At 48.4% G+C, this 13,916-nt stretch overlaps 1 protein-coding gene across 2 annotated transcripts in view; it reads right to left on the reverse strand.

The window, feature by feature from the left end:
• Nucleotides 1-13,916, reverse strand: part of PI4KA (phosphatidylinositol 4-kinase alpha) — a gene marked incomplete at both ends in the record, with an annotated part of 118,268 nt that overhangs the window by 67,433 nt on the left and 36,919 nt on the right. For both annotated transcript variants that reach the window (XM_080717628.1, XM_080717629.1), the window contains 8 exons: nt 238-421; nt 1,330-1,425; nt 4,027-4,159; nt 6,499-6,628; nt 7,250-7,350; nt 7,896-8,087; nt 10,613-10,709; nt 12,637-12,702. In XM_080717628.1, the coding sequence (XP_080573754.1) occupies nt 238-421; nt 1,330-1,425; nt 4,027-4,159; nt 6,499-6,628; nt 7,250-7,350; nt 7,896-8,087; nt 10,613-10,709; nt 12,637-12,702 (999 nt within the window). The remainder of the gene's footprint in view (nt 1-237; nt 422-1,329; nt 1,426-4,026; nt 4,160-6,498; nt 6,629-7,249; nt 7,351-7,895; nt 8,088-10,612; nt 10,710-12,636; nt 12,703-13,916) is intronic.

The following is a 13,916-nucleotide window of genomic DNA, read 5'->3' on the forward strand; positions in this document are numbered from 1 at the left end:
AAACTAGAGTTAAAGCTAAGAGCTCCAGTCAAATGTTATTTTACACTGACGACAAATCCGTCGTCAAGCCTCGTCCCCAGCTCTCTCACAGAGCCACAGCAGTGCGCCCATTCTGCGGGCTTGGAGGAGTTGTGAGCGCTTGACCAGGTACAAGGTGAATGTGCTTGGCAATGGTGCACTCCTCCAGCAGAGGCAGCTTGTACATTACGGCTCGGCCTTACTAGGGGCCTTCCTTACATTGCCGGTGATGACCAGGCAGCCCAGCTGGTCGATGATGAGCACGTCAAGGGGTGAGGGGGGCTGGCAGAATTTCTGCTGCAGGATCTGCAGAATTGGCTCCATGACCTTCGGGGTGTCCCTCAGGGCCACTGCAATGTGTCCCAAGGCTCGGATGGTGTGGTCAGGAATCAAGTGAGCATCTCTAGAGGAGGGAAGAAGAGAAGCACTTTAAAGAGCCTTCTAGCACGCAGCAGAAAGATGAAGCCCAGAGGCTATGATCTAGACCTTGACTTCAAAACGGACCAGGAGGTTGTCATCCGAAACGAGGGCAGACAGATGCAGGCCCGGGCACTAGGCTTGAGGACATTCTGAGGGGGGCTTTGTCTTGTGTGTGTGAGCTACTGGGGACCGAACCCAGGGGCATTCTACCTCTGAGCTACACCCCAGCCCATTTATTTATTTATTTACTTACTTACTTTGTGGTACTGGGGATGGAACCCAGGGGCATTCTACCTCTGAGCTGTATCTCCAGCCCTATTTTTTATTTTGAAACATGGCCTCACTGAGTTGCAAAGGGCCTCACTAAGTAGTATCTGAGGTTGTCTATGAACTGTGATCCTCCTGTCTCAGACTCCTGAATGCCGGGATTACAAGCGTGCGCCACCACGCCTGGCTATTTGTTTGTTTGTTTTGTGGTCTTCTATCTCCAGGCTATACCCCCAGTCCTATTTTATTTTTTATTTGAAAACAGGGTCTCGCTAAGTTGCCGTGAGTCTCATTAAGGCTGGCTTCAAACATGTGATCCTTCTGTTTTAGCCTCCCCAGCGCTGGGACCACAGGTGTGTGCCACCACACCTGACTCTATTTTGAGACAGGGCCTCCCTAAGTTGATGAGAGTCTCATTACTTGCTGAGGCTGTCCTTGAACCTGTGATTCTCCTGTCTCAGGCACCCATGTACTGGGATGACAGGCGTGTGCCACCACATCTTGTTGGCAAGTTTCATCTTAAACCTGTGACAGACTCATGCATGCCTACACTGTGACCAGGAAAGAGGCACAGACATGGACACCAGGTGTCCCACCCCAGCCTGCAGAGGGCTGGGGACATACTTGTCGCTCTCCTGGGAGATGTACAGTCGGTTGGAGAGGCTGGCCAAGAAGGCCTCCACGATCACCGAGTCCACCGTCAAGCCGGCCTTCAGGCACCTGCACATGAAGAGGGCATCACAAGAATGAGATGAGGTTCTCTGGTTTTGTTTTGTCTTTTCTCGAGTCTAAGATATTTAAAGAACTGCTCTAAACTCTGTACCCAGAAATGCGAATGAAAAATTATGTAGATTGAATTCAAAATTGCTGCAAATTTTACCCAATAATAAATCATCTGAGCTGGAAAAGCTAGCTTCATTATTTTACACTCAAAAGTTTCCTTCACCATATTGTGCTCACCTTAATTCCAATCTAAATTTCCTATTAACAAAGCTACCACGACTCATTCAAAAGACAGGTGGTCCCATGATGGTTAAGGGGAGACTGCAATTCTACATCAAGGGTGTATGCATGTGTGTGTGGGCAAGAGAGAGGCTGAGCCTGGGAATGAAGTGGGTGGGGGTGCTCCGCCACTGAGCTACATACCAGCCCTTTGTGTTTCCGAGCCAGGGTCTGGCTACACTGCCCAGGCTGACCTTGAGTTTGTGATCTCCTGCCTGAGCTTCCTGAGTAACTAGGATTGCAGAGGTGTGCCACCATGCTTGGCTAGTTTTTTTGGTGCTGGAACTTGAAACCAGGGCTGTGAAATGCAAATGCTCTACCACTGCGTTCTGCACCAGCCCCTATCAAGGTTTTAATAGTAAGGAGAAATGCTTATGCTATAGAGAAAAGGGGAAATTAAAAAATCTCCTAAGAACATAAAATTGTATTAGGCACGTCTCACTCTTCACTTCTGTTTGGCTCCTAAGCTAGAGTGTTAGAGAAAAACATGGTCTAATAGAAAAGGGCCGAGTAAGCATCTTCATCTGGCTGCTCAGGGTCAGGCCAGAATTCAGAGGGAGGTGCACATTTCCACGGGTCAGAGAGTATCTGGTTCTCAAGTTGGGAGAGCGAGAGGTCACAGAGCAAGAACCTGGACAGCAAAGGCTGCTCGATCATATTTCTAAAATTCTTCTCATTTATATTAAATATTGTACAGAAAAAAGAAAAAATGGCCCGTTGCTACTTTCTTCATTTTACATATTACAATTTTTCTATAGTAAATGTTTTTATGATTAGAAAAAGGAAGAGCCAGGCGTGGTGGTGCATGCTTGTAATCCCTGAACTTGGGAGGCTGAGACAGGAGGATCGCACAGGTTCAAAGCCAGCCTCAGCTACTTAGTGAGGCTCTCAGCAACTCAGTGAGACCATGTTTCCAAATAAATTATAAAATAGGCCTGGGGTGTAGCCTGGAGGTAGAAAGCCCCTGGGTTCCACCCCCAAGTACCACACACACACACACACAAAAAAAAAAAAAAAAAAAAAGAGAAAAGAAAAAGAAAAAGGAAGAAAGCTTTATTTATTATATATATATTTTTGTGGTACTGTGGATTGAACCCAGAAGGAGATTCTAACTTTGCGCTATACCCCAAGCCTGATTTTATTTATTTGGAAACGGTCTCACTAGGTTGATGAGAGCCTCACTATTTGCTGAGGCTGTTCTTGAACCTTTGATCCTCCTGTCAGCCTCCCAAATACAGGGATTACAGGCATGCACCACTATGCCTGGATTATTATTTATTGTGGTACTGCGGATGGAATCCAGGGGCATTTAACCTCTAAGCTACACTCCAGCCCTATTTTTTTTTTGTGGGGGGGGCAGGTCTGGGGATGGAACCCAGGGACATTCAACCTCAGAGCTACACCCCCAGCCCTATTTTTTATTCTTTATTTTGAAACAGGGTCTCACTAAACTAGTTGCAAAATGCCTCACTAAGCAGCTGAGTCTGTCTGCGAACCGCGATCCTCCAGGATGCTGGGATTATAAGTGTGTGCCGCCATGCCTGGCTCATCCCCAGACCTATTTTATTTTTTGTTTGGAAACAGGGTCTTACTAAGTTGCAGAAGGCCTCAGTAAATTGCTGGGGCTGGCTGAGAACCAGTGATCCTGCTGTCTCAGCCTCCAAAGTACTGGGATTACAAATGTGCACCACCACACCTAAGAAAGCTGTATTTAAAGATTATATAAAGCCAGATGTGGTGGTACACGCTTGTAATCTCAGCATTCAGGAGGCTGAGACAGGAGGATTGTGGTTCCCGGCCAGCCTCAGCTACTTACTGAGGCCCTTTGCACCTCAGTGAGATCCTGTTTCAAAAAAAGAATAAAATATAGGGCTGGGGGTGTAGCTCGGAGGTAGAATGCCCCTGGGTTCCATCCCCAGTACTGAAAGAAGAAAAAAAAGAACATGCAGTAAGCTGTAGAACATTCAAAAAGCATTAAAGTTTCAAATAAATAAATAAAAATATACATTGATTCCTCTTTTTAGATCAAGTGTAGTGTTTTACTTATTTTTGTGGCACTAGGGATTGAACCCAGGAACATTCTACCTATGAGCTATACCCCCAGCCCTATTTTATTTTTATTTTGAAACAGAGTCTCACTAGGTTGATGAAAGTCTTACTATTTGCTGAGGCTGTCCTTGAACCTGTGATCCTCCTATCTTAGCCTCCAATACCTAGCTTAAGTGTAGGTTTTAAAAATTATAAAACCCCTTACTTCATAGTGAGGCTCTACACACGCTTTTCCCCTTCCCAGCTCAGGCCCCCTCTCTGGGTCCACACCTGCAGATGTTGTCAATGGCGATGTCCCGGAGTTGTTCGTACATGGAGGGCTGGTTCTTCTTGCCTGACATGACGTTCAGGGTTGACTCAGAATGTTCAGTGGTGACACTGATCTTTATGTCACCACCAGCAACTAAACGTAAAGGACAAATGCGTCTACTTTGGCTTTTGCTTTCCATCCCATTCTTTGTCATTCAAAAATCAAGATAAGAGACTCATCATTTTTAGCTTATAAAAGCCAAGTAGTGTACAAACATGTGACCAAACACTTCAGAAACAAGAGAGAGACAACAGGAAGGACGAAAGGAGGCTGACTGTGGTGGTGCACACCAGTAACTGTAGTACTTGGGAGGCTGAGACAGGAGGACTGCAGGTTCGAGACAGCCTCAGCAAGTGGTGAGACTCTCATCAACCTAGCAAGACCCTGTTTCCAAATAAGAAATAAAATTGGGCTGGGGGTATAGCTCAAAGGTAAAATGCCTTGGGTTCAATCCCCAGTAACACACACACACACACACACACACACACACACACACACACACACAGAAAAGCATGTGTTTAAAATCCAAAGGAAGAATATTTAGGATGTAAAGTGATAAACAGGTAAAACTTATCATTTCTTTTTTTGGTGGTACTGGGGATTGAACCCAGGGGCATTTACCTCCAAGCTACACCTTTAGCCTTTTAATTTTTTTTTTTTAAGATTTCAAAACAGTGTTTGGCTTAGGCTGGTCTCCACCTGGCAATCCCCCTTGACTCAGCCTCCCAAGTACTGGGATCACAGTCATGTGTACCACCTCACCCAGTGAAAACCAGCCAGCCGGCCCTTCCTTCCCTTCCCTTCCCTTCCCTCCCCCACCTCTCTCTGCAATACTAGGGATGGAACCCAGGGGCATTCTACCTCCAAGTGACACCCCCAGCCCTATTTTTTTTCTTTATTCTTTATTTAGAAAAAAGGCCTCACTAAGTAGCCGAGCCTGGCCGTGAACCACAATCCTCCTGCCTCAGCCTCCCAAATGCTGAGATGACAAGCGTGTGCCACCACGCCCGGTTTAATCTTTACTTTGAAAGTGGGTTTCACTAAGTTGTGGAGGGCCTCACAAAGCAGCTGAGGCTGGCAGCAAACCCGTGACGCTCCTGTCGCAGCCTCTCAAGTAGTAACTGAGATCATAAGCATGTGCTACCATGCCTGGCTGGAAATTTCTTTTTTTGTGTGGTACTGGGGATGTAACCCAGGGGACTTCTACCTCCGGGCTATACTCCCAGACCTATTTTATATTTTATTTGGAAAAAGAGTCTCTTAAACCAGCTGAGGCTGGCTTCAAACCTGCATGATCCTCCTGTCTCAGCCTCCCAAGCGCAGGAATTACAAGCGTGTGCCACCACGCACAGCTAGCCTGGCTGGAAATCTATTTTCTCTCTCTCTCTTTCTTTCTTTCCTTCCTTCCTTCCTTCCTTTCTTTTTGCGGGTCTGGGGATGGAATCCAGGGGCATTCGACCTCCGAGCTACACCCCATGCCCTATTTTTTTATTCTTTATTTTGAAACCTGGTCTCACTGAGTTGCAAAGGGCCTCACTAAGTAGCTGAGGCTGTCCACGAACCGTGATCCTCCAGTCTCAGCGTCCTGAATGCTGGGATTACAAGCATGCACCACCATGCCCGGCTTTAGAAATTTCTTAATAAGTCACTTACAAGTACTGACAAGCACCCACAAGAATGAAGTTTTTTTTCTATACTGGGAATGGAAGCCAGGGGCATTCTACCTTCGAGCTACACCCTCAACCCTATTTTTTATTCTTTATTTTTGAGACAAGGTCTCACTAAGTTACAAAGGGCCTAAGTAGCTGAGGATGGCTACGAACCTGCAGTCCTCCTGGCTCAGCCTCCCAAATAGGTATTACAAGTGCGTTGCCACCACAGCACTGTGTTTGGGGGTAACCTAACTGGGCACAGAGCTGGAAGAGGGGGATCACCGACGGCAGGGGCCTGGGAGAGCCCTCTCTACTGGGAGACTGGAAGTCATCTTCCAACTACTCTGAGTTTGGGCTTCTTCATCTGAAGAGTGAAGATAAAAATGGCTGCTTTCATAGAGCTATGGGTAGGATGAGGAGTACCACTCTAGGGCTCTCGGACAGAAGCTGTTGAATTGACATTCCTTTTTGTGGTCGTGCCCAGCACGGGGCATGCAGGACTCACACTACAGGCCACCACAGTGAGAGAACACACCAGAGAGAAAATGGGACCAGAGGGACCTTCAACAGCGAAGTACAGGGAGGGAGGGAGGGAGGGAGGGAGGAAGAGGAAAGGCCTGGGGCCCAGGGACAGGCAAAGACAGAAGGAAAAGTGAGGGGGAGCGTGCTGACGTGCAGACAGAGAACTCGAGTGGGCTCAGTCACACGGTTCCATTTAGGGCTTGAGACCATACAAGGATGGATGCAGGACTCGAGGCCTCAACCACAGTCCGCTCTTACCTGTGTGGTACTGACTGTGGTACTTATACAGCTTCACCAGCACCGGCGACGGGATGACCAGGAAGTCTCGCAAGGACGGAGTCACTGAGTGCACCACCACTGGGAAGCGCTCACACAGGCGGCCCAAACCCTGCAATGCATCAACCAGGCACACAGCTGGGGAGAGACTGTCTGCGCAGGCCCTGAGCAGAGAGATACTCAACTCTGCTCACACAAGAGGAAAACTCCCAGAGGCCACCTGCCCAAAGGGATGGGAGATGGCAGTGACTCGTCCCAACCCAAAGTGAAAATATACTGTCATAAAGTGTGTTCATTTCTTTTGAAAACAAATTAAGTCGAAGAAAGTATGAAATATGATTTTTAAACAATATCAAGGAAGGAGTCTTGGCAGAGCAGGAGTAAGCACTGTGGACGAAAACATCCTCTTACAAGGCCCTATGGCGTGATCCACAGTCCTCCACCAGCTGGCTCTGAGCATTGTCCAGCAGATACAAGGCAGCCTCACAGAACAACAAAGGTCCTCTTTAAGGCAGGCTGCTCTTGGAGGACGCGTGCAGGACCCCTGGCACCCTGCAGGGGGCAGGCCACACCCAGAGATGAACTGTGTCCACAGCAGGCTCTGGTGTGAGAGTTCCTGAAGTCAGGAACTAGCTCAGACTGCATGGTGAGCCTCCGCTGCTAGAGAACCCAGACGGCCTGAGCCAAGACACGAGGGCGCCCAGGGGATGGCTCTGACACCAGTGAGACTGACCTGCAGGCAGCAGATGAGCAGGGGCAAGTGCGCGATGATGACTTTACTAGATGTCTTGGACTGCAGCTTCTCAGAGAGCTTAATGCAAAGATTTTCTGCACCTTAATTCAAAATCAGAGGAGGGTAAAAACGACCAGCGGAGTTACTTCCTCACTGGTAACAGTTCAGTTAAGCCCCAGGGACACACCTGTTGCACGTCTCTTAACACTGAAAGGCCATAGGAGGAGACTGGAGGCAGGCATCTGCGCCTTAAATGACCTCTGTCTTCTCTGCTGGCCTGTGTCCTCTCATCCCACAGTGCTCCGTTCTCTAAGAATGCTGCCCATTCTACTCTGCCCTGGACAACCCCACTCCAGCTGAGTCCCCACCTCTCCATGGGAAGGCCTAAAGAGCCAGCAAGAGCAGAGGAAAGCACACACAGGCGCTATGGCCCAGGCCCTTGTAGGCCTAGTGTCCTGCTGCACGGAGCGGGACCAGAGACGTCCAGAGCATAATTGAAGCCACGAGGCAGACGCTCCTAATGTGACTGCTTGTGCTGGTAAGCCCGGTGTTCTAGAAGTCATTTGAGGGAGCTCGTGGGCATGCTGGGGGCTCAGCAGGGAAGGGCAGAGCCGCGGTGTGTGCCAGACGGGCAGCTCAGGCTTACCCTGTTCATCCTTCACAGCCCACACCATGAGGTCCACGCAGGCAGCATTTGCCTGGCAGCGCAGCTTGAGGGGGCTCAGCTCATTGTGGATCCGGTCTGCATCATGCAGAATCTTCTGGAGTTCTCCTTGGCTTGTGTTGAACTGCTCCAGCACAAAATCATGGATCTCCTTCACAAAGGAGGTAGGGAGGTCTGTGGAGAGGAAGTGCTGTAGCTAGAAACAAGACCACACGGGACACAGGCAGAGGCGGCCAACGGCCATGGCCTCCCCTTTCTAACAAGAAGGGTGACATTTGGTGCTGGCTACTGTGGTTTCAAGAACGCCTGCTGGGAAGATGTGGGATCGGCCAGCCGTGTACAGAAAACTGCCTGGCAGTCGAGGAAAAGATGGTTTCCCAGGGAAGTCAGAGCCAGGCTCGATTTATGTTGGCTGCTTTTTGTTTGTTTGTTTTTGCAGTGCTGTCTTTTCAACTTGCTGGCAGGCAAATGAACTACCAGAGTCAAATCTCCAGCCCACCATGCTTTGTTTTAAACAGTCGATATACTAAGACCTAAAACACACAAAAGGGATGTATCACCACTAGAACTGATCAATTAATGACAGGAATACTTCATGATGCTAAAAGAAACCACAAAGGTTGTCAGTTACAAGACGAAGGCAAAACTGACTGCAGCCCACAGAGGAGACTTCTCTTGATCTTTGGAGCACCCAGAGTCTGCCGACTTTCCCAACTCGCACCCTGACTCCAGGAGAACGCAGGAGAACCACTGTGACAAGCACAGGTCAGACCAGCCAGTGAAGCCAGTGGCGTGCTGCCCGGGTGAGGCGTGGGGGCTCTAGAAGGCGAGGCCAGGCTTGGCCATCTCATCCCCGATGCCCTCCTGAGAGACCCCCAAACCTTTGCTCTCACCCTGACAGACTGACTCAGCTTCCCAAGAGCCCCCCAAATCATCCAGAAATGGTTAAACTATAGCATATCTATATGGTAGAATATTTTGTCATCACTAAAACATGTCCACAGTCAGGCATGGTGGTGTATGCCTGTAATCCCAATACTTGGGAGGCTGAGACAGGAGGATCACAGGTTCAAGACAACCTCAGCAAGTAGTGAGACTCATCAACCTAGCAAGACTCTGTTTCAAAATAAAAATTTAAAAAGCAGGGCTGGGGGCGTAGCTCAGAAGTTAAATATCCCTGAGTTCAATTTCCAATACTACAAAAAATAAAAAATAAAAAGGGTTGGGAGTATATCTTGAAGGTAGAATGTCCCCTGAATTCAATCCTCAGTACCCCCCAACACACACACAAATGTTTACAAAGAACACTTGACAACAGGAGGAAGTATGTAGGAAATGTTTTTAAAGATGCGTGAAGGCCGGGCGTGGTGGCGCATGCTTGTAATCCCCGCTTGTAATCCCCGGGCTTGGGAGGCGGAGACAGGTGGATCGTGCTGGATCGGAGCCAACCATGCTGGCTTAAGAGATCCTGTTTCCAAATAAAAAGTTAAAAAATAGGTCTGGGAGTGTAGCCCGTGGGAGTGTATCCCAGAGGTAGAAGGGCTTCCAGGAACCCCAGTAGCACCAAAAAAAAAAAAGATGCGTGAAAGCCAGGTGGGTGGAGCATGCTGTAATCCCAGCAATTCAGGAAGCTGGGCTGGAGATGGAGCTCAGTGGCAGAGCACCTCCGAAGGCAATTCCCAGTCACACACAGACACACACAGACACACACACACACACACACACACACACACACACACACCCCACAAAAAAGACTGGAAGAAAATACTAAATTTGTGTGCGTGTGTGTGTGTGTGTGTGTGTGTTGTGTGTTGTGTTATGTGCATGTAAATCTATTACGATATTATCTGTGAGTCAAAAGACTACAAGTGCCTTGTTTTCTTATTTTTTAATCTTCTAGAAGGCTTAAGTTGGACATGTAAATATGTGTGTGTGAAACAGGTAATACAATATGTACACATTAGAAAAATGTCCTAGAAAGAAGGTACCGCCATTTGCAGTACCAGGGTCATGATCATGGACAGATTTGTTTTTATTTGCTTTATTCCCCAAGTTTCAGCCATGTGCCCAGCTGCTCACAGTGTGGTGTTGTGTTTGTGGTTTGAGACGTTGCCCAGGCTGGATTTGAACGCCTGGGCTCAGACTGTCCTCCCACCTCAGCCTCCCAAGTAGCTGCAACACAGGACCATTCTGCTCAGCTTCATGACTGGTTTGTGTCTGGTTTGGTTTTGCTGCTGTACTGGGGACTGACCCCAGGGATGTTCTAGTAACGACCTAAATCCCGAGCCCTTTTTGCCTTTTGAGACAAGGCCTCCCTAAGTTGCCCAGGCTGACCTCAAGCTTGGAATCCCTCTACCTCAGCCTTCTGAATACCTGGGATAAGGAGTGGCACCTGGTCTTGTTTGTTTTTAACTGGCCCTATCAGAAAGCAAGTAGTCATGCTGGGTGTGGTGGCGCACACTTGTAAGCTCAGTACTTGGGAGGCCGAGATAGCAAGATCACAAGTTCATGGCCAGCCTCCGCTTAGTGAGACTGGTTTCAAAATAAAGAATAAAAAATAGGGCTAGGGGTTTGGTGTAGTTCAGAGGCAGAATTCTCCTGGGTTCAATCCTCAGTACTGCAAAAACAAAAAAAGGAAAGCGAGTAGCAGCCTGCAGGGAGGCCGAGCCCCTGCTCTCACCGCGCACCAGCAGCCTCACCTCTCATGTAGTGCAGAGTGTCACGCAGCATCTTGAACATAGTCAGGTACAGGGGGTCACTAAAGGAGGTGTAGTAGACATCGGCGCTCGGGTTGGCCTGCAGAGGAGATGGCATGTGACCAGAGAGCAGACACTCCTCCCAGGGCCCTTGGCTCTGCATGTGGAGGCCCAGCAGGCTACCACAAGCACCACAGTCCTAGCACTCAAACCAGAGCACCCATGTGTCACTTTAATTACTCTCTTCACCCTCTTAAGCAACAGGCCAAGGAGTACAGAAGGCTCGTGTAGTGCAGAGAGGCCTATGGGGAACAGCCATCTACACACACAAAGGAAAAACCGCCCCTGCTGTCACTGACAGCACACCAGCAAGGGCCTGCACGGGACACAAGCTGATAGACAACTGAGGGGCCAACAGAGTAAGGGATCCAAGCCCATCCATCACCCCACAGCACAGAAACCAAGAGACTGCACGCCTGGTCCACACTGAGAGAGTGGGAGCAAAAGCTGAGGCCAGCAGGCAAGTAAATACAGGGCAGAAGTGCCACAACACACTGGAGTTAGGGGAAGTGTGGCCCTGGTCAAGACCAACCCAGGGCAAACCACACCCTGCACTCATGCTGATATCTGCCAACAGCCTGCAGGCAGCATGTGTGGGGCAGGAGAGGATGTAGTCTGTAGCACACAAAAGCCCCTGAACTTCCCCCCACTTCACACCTGAGCCCTAGAGGTATCAGGCACTGTGTATCTCAGAATTGAGAGAGAAAGCACACCAGGCTTGAGAAAGGCATCTGGGTAACACGCAGCCCCACAGCAATAATCAGCCCTCTGGATGCTCAAACTCAAAAGTTCTAAGATTTTTTTTTTTCCCTTTGGTGGTGCTGGGGATTGAACAATGGGGCATTCTACCTCTGAGCTACACATCCAGCCCTATTTTATTCTTTAATTTCAAACAGGGTCTCACTAAGTTGCAGAGGGCCTCACTAAGTAGCTGAGGCTGGCCACAAACTGCGATCCTCCTGTCTCAGCCTCCCGGGTACTGGGATTACAAGCATGTGCCATCACGGCTGGCTGCTCTGAGATTTTGAGACCTCCCAGTACCAACGTGTAATAATTTTATTTATTTTTTTATTATTATTATTATTATTATTATTTTTTTGGTGGTACTGGGGTTCCTGGAAGCCCTTCTACCTCCGGGATACACTCCCACGGGCTACACTCCCAGACCTATTTTTTAACATTTTTATGTGGAAACAGAGTCTCTTAAGCCAGCGAGGCTGGCTTCGAACCAGCGCGATCCTCCTGTCTCTGCCTCCCAAGCGCCGGGATTACAAGCGTGCGCCACCACGCCCGGCGTAATAATTTTATAAATAAAGCTAAGGGCCTTGATTCCAAATACGTTAAAGATAAATATTCCCTGGGTTCACATCCCTTCCACTTAAAAGTCAGGGCTTGCTGCTTGCAATCCTAGCATTTGGGAGGCTGAGACAGTAGGATTATGGTTTGCAGACAGCCTCAGTTACTTAGTGAGATCTTCTGCTACTCAGTGAGATCCTGTTTCAAATTAAAGAATAAGAAATAGGGCTGGGGTGAATGCCCCTGGGTTCCATACCCAGACCACAAAAACAAAAACAAAAGTTAGGGGCTTGCATGTGCCTAGCAAGCGCAGCTCTTGGCCTACAGCAGCAGCTCTGGAAGCACAAAAGGAGAAAGGAAGGTAGAAGTCCGATGCAGTCTGGACTTCCAGTGCCCACAGTGTGATGTGGGCACTGGTGCCTACGCACCTCTCTCCCAGCCTTGAAATGAAGACAAGGCCTGCTTGCCAGGGGCACTGTGAGGTGATGTATTCAAGAGGCAGCAGCTGAGCAGATGCACAGGATGCAGATGTGTTGTTACTGTGTGGCTGAGTTAAGCTCACAGCTCACTGCCAAATCCTTTCACTTCAATCCCCATGAGAACGCCTGCTTTCGCCCTACAGACATTTAAACCAGGCTGATCTTATGGCATTGCCCTTGGAAGGGACATACCTCTATCACGCCGGCTACAACTGCATCCAAGGATTTGAGAACAGGCTCCTCAACAATTTTCTTCACCTGTCAGGGAAACACAAAACCTCATGAAGCAATGGACACAATGAAGGGGCAGGAACACCATCCTTCTATCAAAGGGCAAATCAGGTTGGCATATATATATTAGAGGCTGGGCGTGGTGACACACACTTGTAATCCCAGCATTCGGGAGGCTGAGACAGGAGGACTGAAGTTCGCGGACAGCCACAGCTTAGTGAGGCCCTTTGCAACTCGGTGAGACCCTGTTTCAAAATAAAGAACAAAAAATAGGTCTGGGGTTGTAGCTCGGAGGTAGAATGCCCCTGGGTTCAATCCCCAGTGTTGCAAAACACACACACACACACACACACCACCACCACCACCACCACCACCACCACCACCACCACCAACAACAACAACAACAACAACAACGCTGTAAGATGGTTGTGGGCATAGCTCAGTAGTAGAGGGAGACACTGTTTCAAAATAAAGAACAAAAAAATGCTGCTCAGAGGCAGACTGTCCACAGGTTCAATCCCCAGTACCCCACTCACTCCCACACAAAGAAACCAACTCTCCATCTTGAGGATGTGAGAGTATTCAGACTCCCAGCACTGCTGGCATCAACCGCTCCTGGTTAATGAGCACAGCTGTGTGTGTGCTGTTCGCCCACAGCCCCCCAGACACTGGCACCCTCCAGCCAGCCTCATCACTGATGCCCCGGGTCCTGGTACATATGCCCTTCCAAAATCACTGGGTGCTCACACTGGACCACAAATCACACATTTAAATTTTCTTTTTCTTTTTCTTTTTTTTTTTTTTGGTGATGCAAGGCCCAAGTCCAAGTCCACCTACATGATAAATGGAGGCGCTACACCCTCAGCGCCCCAAATGATATGCCTATTTGCACATTTGTTTTTTGGAGATAAGGGTCTTGCTATGTTACCAAGACTGGCATCAAATGTTTGGGCTTAAAATGATCTTCCTACCTCAGCCTTCAGAGTATTTGAGACTATAAGTATAAGCTACTATATACCCAGCTCAGTTTCTAATAGAAATTATTATTATTATTATTATATTTTATTATTAAATTATATTTTGTGGTACTGGAGATTGAACCCAGGGTCATTCTACCTCTGAGCTGCATCCCCTACCCTATTTTTCTTTCTTTTTTTTTTTTTTGCAGGTCTGGGGATGGAACCCAGAGGCATTCGGCCTCCAAGCTACTCCCCCTACCCTATTTTTTATTCTTTATTTTG

The sequence above is a fragment of the Muscardinus avellanarius genome (assembly GCF_963383645.1).
Source record: "Muscardinus avellanarius genome assembly, chromosome: 21".
NCBI classification, from domain to species: domain Eukaryota; kingdom Metazoa; phylum Chordata; class Mammalia; order Rodentia; family Gliridae; genus Muscardinus; species Muscardinus avellanarius.